The sequence below is a fragment of the Austrofundulus limnaeus genome, unplaced genomic scaffold (genome assembly GCF_001266775.1).
Source record: "Austrofundulus limnaeus strain Quisiro unplaced genomic scaffold, Austrofundulus_limnaeus-1.0 Scaffold7, whole genome shotgun sequence".
Lineage (NCBI taxonomy): Eukaryota > Metazoa > Chordata > Actinopteri > Cyprinodontiformes > Rivulidae > Austrofundulus > Austrofundulus limnaeus.
In genome coordinates this window covers 2134093-2142241 of record NW_013952409.1, presented here as the reverse complement: position 1 = coordinate 2142241, position 8149 = coordinate 2134093, and the positions used below count along the sequence as shown (strand labels likewise).

At 41.0% G+C, this 8149-nt stretch overlaps 1 protein-coding gene across 1 annotated transcript in view; it reads right to left on the bottom strand.

Moving 5' to 3' along the window:
• Window positions 1-6128: 6128 nt before the first annotated feature.
• sost (sclerostin) overlaps window positions 6129-8149 on the bottom strand; it is a 4342-nt gene continuing 2321 nt past the window's right edge. Inside the window, exon 2 of the mRNA XM_014032861.1 lies at window positions 6129-7840. Within this exon, the coding sequence (XP_013888315.1) occupies window positions 7431-7840 (410 nt within the window). The 3' untranslated portion in view covers window positions 6129-7430. The remainder of the gene's footprint in view (window positions 7841-8149) is intronic.

Below are 8149 nucleotides of genomic sequence, written 5' to 3'. Positions count from 1 at the left end.
GGTGTCGGATCAACACCAAATTTTCTAGTGTCTAATCTAAACAAGACTGCTAATTATGGGTGGCTTAAATAGTTTATGATCTTGAAAACAAATTATAATGAAACCCACATAGCAACTGGATGTACGTCTATGACTCATAAACTGTGTCCTAATTCAGGGGTTGCATCCTTCGAAAGACCCAGTCTACCTGATCTACAGTGGGTAAAATAAGTATTGAACACGTCACCATTTTCCTCAGTAAATATATTACTAGAGGTGCTAATGACATGAAATTTTCACCAGATGTTGGTAACAACCCAAGTGATCCATACATATAAAGAAATCAAACCATAAATGTCCAGAAATGAAGTTCTTTGTAATATAATATAATAATTTTCATGTGGAATGAAACAGGGAAAAAGTATTGAACATGCTTCCTGAAATTTATCTAATACTTTGTACAAAAGCCTTTGTTGTCAATGACAGCTTCAAGACGCCTCCTGTATGGAGAAACTAGTGKCATGCATTGCTCAGGTGTGATTTTGGCCCATTCTTCCACACAAACAGTCTTCAAATCTTGAAGGTTTCGTGGACCTCTTCTATGAACTCTGATCTTTAGTTCTTTCCATAGATTTTCTGTTGGATTCAGGTCAGGTGATTGGCTGGGCCATTCCAGCAGCTTTAGTTTCTTTCTCTGAAACCAACTGAGAGTTTCCTTGGCTTTGTGTTTGGGCTCATTGTCTTGCTGAAATGTCCAGCCATGTTTCATCTTCATCATCCTGGTAGATGGAAGCAGATTTTTATCAAGAATGTCTCTGTACATTTTTCCACTCATTCTTCCTTCAATTATTTGAAGTTTGCCAGTACCATATGCTGAAAAACAGCCCCACACCATGATGTTCCCACCTCCAAACTTCACTGTTGGTATGGTGTTTTTGGGCTGATGTGCAGTGYCATTTGACCTCCAAACATGATGTGTATTCTGGCATCCAAACAGTTCAATGTTGGTCTCATCTGACCAGACTATATTCTCCCAGTATTACACAGGCTTGTTTAAATGTTGTGCAGCAAACTTTAAAGGAGCTTCAACATGCTGTTTCTTYAGCAGTGGAGTCTTGCGTGGTGAGCGTGCATACAGGCCATGGTGGTTCAGTGCATTACTTATTGTTTTCTTTGAAACAATCGTACCTGCTAATTCCAGGTCTTTCTGAAGCTCTCCACAAGTGGTCCTTGGCTCTTGGACAACTCTTCTGATAATTCTTTTCACTCCTCTGTCAGAAATCTTGTGAGGAGCACCTGGTCGTGGTCRGTTTATGGTGAAATAATGTTCTTTCCACTTCTGAATTATGGCCCCAACAGTGCTCACTGGAACCTTCAGAAGTTTAGACATTCTTCTGTAACCGATGCCATCATTATGCTTTGCAACAATAAGGTTGTGAAGGTCTTGAGAGAGCTCTTTACTTTTACCCATCATCAGATGGTTCTTGTGTGATACCTGGCCATCATTTGGGACTGAACCAGCTGATATTAACTTGCACTGACAAGGGGCAGGCTTGCTTTCTAATTACTGAGAGAGTTCAGCTGGTGTCTTGGCTTTCCATGCCTTTTTACACCTCCCTTTCTTCATGTGTTCAATACTTTTTCCCTGTGCCATTCCACATTATTACAAATAACTTCATTTCTGGACATTTATGGTTTGATTTCTTTGTATGTATGGATCACTTGGGTTGTTACCGACATCTGGTGAAAATTTCATGTCATTAGCACCTCTAGTAATATATTTACTGAGAACAATGGTGACGTGTTCAATACTTATTTTACCCACTGTATGTATCAGCATCGGCAACACTAGCCCTGTATTTACTTGGTGTCGGATCAACACCAAATTTTCTAGTGTCTCTCATCCCTAGTCTAATCTAAACAAGACTGCTAATTATGGGTGGCTCAAATAGTTTGTGATCTTGAAAACAAATTGTAATGAAACCCACATAGCAACTGGATGTACGTCTAYGACTCATAAGCTGTGTCCTAATTCAGGGGTTGCATCCTTCAAAAGACCCAGTCTACCTGATCTATATGAGCCGGGTCATTTGTCAACCGCAAAGTCCAAATGAAAGTGGCCTTAACCCGGCGTATGTCCCGTCGCCTATAAACCATGACAGCTAGAAGGAAGCAATGAAGATCAAAATCAGATCAAAATTAGCAAAATGTTATTATTATAGTAAATTAACTAAATTATCTTAGCAGCAATCCTTGAAGAACTACAGCGCCACCAAACGTGAGATAGAGGAACTGGTAAGTCCTAGAGAGCTGAAATTCGAGACATACGTAGGTAGATCTCCCCAAATCAGGAAAAAAGTCTCTTGGAGGTATGCCCTAAAACCAACAGGAAGTCGGCCATTTTGTGTCAAAAGTCAAATTTTGGCCGATTTTCTACTTCGCTCGCGTCGAACCTTTTGCAAACTCCTCCTAGGGATTTGGTACCCGACAAGTTTACGATGACTTCTGACAAGAAAATTAAAAACCATGTCTACGCAAAAGCCTAACAACATAACCGCTTTAAACTTCCTGTTTTCATTTCTTATTTAAAACCACTCTGTGTCTCGCTTTGTCTGCCATTACAAGTAAAAAAATAATAATTCATGGTCGATATGCAATACATCTTGGAATATTGTGGGATGAGAAGGATACACCGGATCCTAACCTCAAATCGGGGGGGACACATTTGTGGGCTACAATTAGAGRAGCCTTCATATTTGGACAGCCTTTGGCGCATCGCTGTGACGATTCGGCCTTTGAAGGATGCAGACCCTGAATTTGGACACTTTTAGAGGTGACCCCATTAAAGATGGCCTTCACAACCAAACAACCTTAGGAAATACAAAAACATTGTAACTAACTCAATAAGTCAATATTCACCTAAAACTTGCTGTGGTACTATAGGAGAGATACAGAACCCTATGAGAGCGACACGTTGCATAAGACCTTCGCTTCAAATTTTGTTATTAACTGGTAGCGTCAACCTTGTTTGTCTGTTAGCAAAATAACTCATGAACCAACATGGAACGGCTTTTAATGAAACATAACGGAAATAACGATCGAACAAGTCTCTACAGCTGATTAATTTTTGGTACCAACACAGTCAGCTGGCCTTGTAAAACACAAAAAAAATGACTAAAATTCAGTCAGTGTTACAGATTTTAGGATAAAATTGGGTGTGGTAGTAACTGAGAGTCATTCACAACACATACTTTAAGTGCTTCTCATTGTACAAGATCTTAGTTTAAAACGTTAGCATTAGCCGTTTCTTATACAACAAATGATAAGTGCAAAGCTTTAAATGTTAAACACGTTGGTGAACTCGTGATTTGGGTTCATTTTTTAGGCAAAAACACACAAGTTTGAATTCTAGCAAATGCCAAATAAAATATGATTAAATTTTTTTGAAAATGGGAGGAAAAAGATTGTTTCCACAAATCGCTATGTCTAATAAACTGAACTATCCTTTTAAGTCTGCTGTATGTAAATTTAAATGAAAATAATGGAACAGAACGCACCTCACAGAACAACAAAGGTCYGTTTGACTGGAGAACATTGCATCACTTTTGTTCCCACAGTGCACTCCTGTCATTTCTTTGTCCATATGTGTAAAAAGGAAGTCGGCAATTATTTGTTATGACCGATACGTCATGTACGTCTATAAATACTCTTTCAAGGGGCCATGACTCAACTGGGGACTGTTTGAGGAACTCTAACCAGTGTGTGCCGAGTTCTGGTTCTCTCACCGGGACCCTGAGGGACTCCTGCACCTGGTATTCCAAACTCCATCGATGACACTTGCATCAGGGGCCTAAACGAAGTGTCACGGACTTTTCTTGGATCCGATCCTTCTCGACTCCAGCGCTCTCCACCGCTGCAAGGGTCACCTGAAAGTTCCTGTGCGCACGCATGCCTGCTTTAACAGGTTGCAGATGCTTCCGTCGGCATCGATACATTTAGGAGCAGCAATCCTGCGGAGATGTTATTGAATTTCTTGCCTGACTTCAAGCAAAGCGGTGCGTTCACTCTTGGAAAACCGAGCCTGAAAATGACATAATGACTGCTCATAATGGATGATGCAGGGAAATGTAATATCCAATGTTGTGCGTTGGCACAGTGAAAGACAAACTCAGTCACAGTTACCACAGTGATTTTCTGTTTAGTGTTTGAGCTTCAGTGGATTGTGTTCGCAGCCGGGTGCAGAGCTCCGGGCTTGGGGAACGCTGGAAGTTTCAGGGAGCGTTGGTTGTGCGGTCGGACATGACACGCATCAAAACAATTTGAAAGTCTCCAGCTCACAGCGCAACGAGCTGAAAGCCTCGAGGGAGGAAAAGCAGAGAGGAACGATGGCTGCAGCCACCATAATAAACAGAAATGTTTGAGTTGTGACTGAAATGTCAGGAGGGATTTTTCTTCTTTTCTGTTTTCAAGCATCTCTTGAACTTTTTTCTTTTGCGCAGGCGACATTTCAGGACAGCTAAAAGCAACGATAGAAAACATTCAGTGAACTGAATTTGTGTTTATTGATATGTATCTGTCTTTCTACATTTTGATTCATTAGCCGTGTCTCTATCAATGTTTTTATTCGTATTTTGAAGTGTCACGTTAGAAAAGGTTGACAAAAACAACAAAATTCGAACCTCAATTTTGAAAAAAATAAAAAAAAAAGCTTTTATGCTCTCTTGAGGTGGTTTTTGAATTTTAAAAAATATTGTTTAAAAAAGATGAAAACACATTTGCCAAATACCTTTTATTCTATTTATTTATTTAACCTTTATTTATCCAGGTAAACTGTTTGAGAACCGCTTCTCATTCGCAAACATGACCTGGCCCAGATGTTTCCGCTGTCAGGGTCTTCCTGGATTTTACCAAAAGAACTGCAATTTTTTTATCTCTTGTCTCCAGACAGCATGTCGCATCGCCAGTACTAGCTGATATAACAGTACAGTTACAACCTGATAGCAAAAGATGTTAATTCAGTGTTGAATTATGGTCAAAAAAAGGTTGATTTTTGGTTAAGGTCTATGATTGATGGTGAATCAACCATCAAGCAATCATCCAGTTCTATCCAATTAACCAATGTTGAAAAGATGTCTAATCAATGAATCGACATTGATAGTATCAGTTATGGTTGAAAACCTGACATTGTTTCAACAAGTATATCACTTTTTGTATAATTTCAACATGGATTAAATATCATAATTAACCATATTTCAATGTTGATTCACTCATATTTCATGAAAGCTTTTCTCCGTTGTCCTGATGTGTGGTTCCTGTCAGTTTGCAGCCTCTAMTTTCTGTTTATCACATCCATGAGTTACGTCAACATCTGATGAAATTACGCTTTGTGCTTCTTAGATTATCCGCTCCAAATTTGTCTAATTTTTCTTTTTTTGTGTGACATTAAAAAAAGCTCAGAATTTGCAATGAAATTGGACGGAAACGTGGCTACTGTCGATTGTTTCAGCCTCACTGGAAAAATTAGCTGTCTAAAAATAAGTTWAAAAWTACTAGATTATAATCTGAATCTTCTCAAATTAAGTGAAATCTACCAGTTCAGTAAAACAATTGCACTTTGTAAGACTTTCTGAAATAAGGAAAAACAACTCCAGGCTAACAAGATTAATAATGGAACACATTCTGTTCTTGCTCAGTGAATCAGTCTCAAAACAAGATGAAAACTTTAATATTTTAAGCCAGTTGTAAAACTATTAGAATAACAATTTACGTGTAAATATTTGTGCAACCTCTCATTAAATTATACTACGATTTTCCGTTATTTATTTATTTTATTTAAATCATGCACATTATTTAAAATGCCAAATTAGATGAAGCAGTTTATATATTAAAACAGTTTATTTTTAATCTAAACTTTAGAAGAAATGCAAAAGTTTTCATTTTGACTTTTGGAAAATTGGCTTGTTTCTCTGAGCTTGTCATGATAGCAAGTTTGACCCAAACTTGTCCAAACTTCTGTAAACACTGTACGTTCATATCTGCTCCCCACTCCATCATCATGTGGTCTCAGTTATTTTAGTCGATAAAACCCCAAACAAAAGAAGAAGAAACAAAACGACTCGCTAGCAGCAAAATAAAACACAAAACAACAATTTGGTTTGTTCAAATATATCTGCCTTTACTTTTTATTCATGTTCTGTACAGTTTTCATTTTCTCTATCGCACTATATGACAATAATGGTTATCATTTACTACAAAAGGTCGCATAAATAATTTAAATGTGGACGTAAAAAATAAATATGCAGTTCATTCATTTTTTTTTTTWAAAAAAAGGTCCTTCTTTGTGTCTCCGTCGATCCCAGGTTGTCTTTTAATGCTCCCTGACATTCGAGGCTGCCGAGAGCTCGGCTTACATGTCAAAACCCCTTCCAGTTGCTTTTTTTTTTTTTTTTTTTGGTCGAAAAACAAGCAAACAATTGAAGCAATACGAGCAGGAAAAAGCAACTGACAGCATGCGGAAACATCGGGGGGATACTCTGCGTAGAGTTCAGTCCGTTTTGCTGCAGAAGGTCGAGTCGCCGGCCGTGACAGGCCGAGTATCTCTGCTTCCTCACCGGACTCCACCGACCGTGACAATGATAAAACTGAATGATTGTTTATTTTTACTGCTATTTTTCCTGTTTGAGCTATTTACAGAAAGGGCAGCRGAGGTTTCTTCAGTCCCACGGCTGGATTTTGGCTCGACCTCTGCAGCAGGTCTGCACACCGATCTGCACTTTCTTTCTGTGATTCCAGCAAACAGGAACTGGTTACGTCTAGAGAAAATTGCTTCATGTGACTTAAATCCTAAATCAGGAATGGGCTAATTATGGGGACTCACAGGAAAACCCATTTCCCCCCACCCCGTGACATTGGTGCAGATAAAACTTTGCTGTCTTTGTCTTTTTTGCAGGAGTGTGTGGAGCTGTCGGCAGGAAAAGTTTGTCGATATTCCCACCGCAGGAGACCCCAGATCCCCCACGCACAGCCTCGAGGTGATGGATTACCACCGCTCCGGAGAGGAGCTGCACCTTTACGCAATTTAAAGCGAACAGGTTCRGTTCCGTGCTGGATGTTTGCACAGATGGGGGTGGGGGGTTCTGGAGAGGATCTCTTATGTTTTCGGGAGGAAGACTCAAACGCCCCGGGAGGTGATGAGATACTTCTACGGTATTATCTGACACCTCCTGGTCAGTCTCTGGCACGTCCAAGCTGGCGCTGACTCATCTGGTCATGMAGAAAAGCAAAGTTCACAAGTACTAACGAACGACAGACTGATGTCTCAGCCTGGTGAATAGCTTATGAAATCTGTCTTTGATATTTCTCTTGCATCCCTTCATGTGAAGGAGATAKGTTGGGTTTCTGAGTAACATGTGTGTGAGTGTGCTTTTGTCTCTGTCCCTTTCCGGGACGCCTCAGTACGAGTTGCCAGTCAGCGGCGTGCTGTTCTTGCTCCGGTCCTGCTGCGAGCGGCTGTGCTTCTTTTTGGCTTGCCTCCTCGGCACCTCCTTGGCGACGGAGAGGTTGTGGTGGGGCCTGAAGCGCTTGCACTTGCAGGACGTGACCACGCGGATCTTGTAAGTCCGCGCGTTGCCGTTCGGACACTGCAGCTGGACCCGCCGCGTCTGCGAGTGCGCCGGGATGCAGCGGTAGTCGGCGGCGCCGCTCCGCCACCACTTCCCGCGGAGGATGGAGTTGGGCATGAGGTGGGCGGGCAGGCACCGGCCCGAGCACACCAGCTCCCGGACGGGCTTGGCGCTGCGGCACGAGCCGTCCGTGATGTAGCGGTTGGAACGCAGCTCCTTGCAGCTCATCTCCGAGGCACCTGGGTGGGAGAGGCAGAGCGGGACAGTTAGCGCCCGGGGACACGTCTGCAGCTGCTGCACCTCATTCAAACATTTCTCTCACGTCTTTAAAGAGATCCCCGATTAGTTGTTACATTTGACTTTATTTGATAAACATATATTTTAACTGTGACATAAAGACTGTAAAAATACTATAGGATGTTTAGTTTTTATATTTTTTAACTAAAAGTTTAAAAATTCATTACACGGACGGGGCCATTTTATTTACATGCAAAGCATTCTGGGTAAATGATGACATGGATAGGTCATCGGTACGAGGCTGCTAGCGA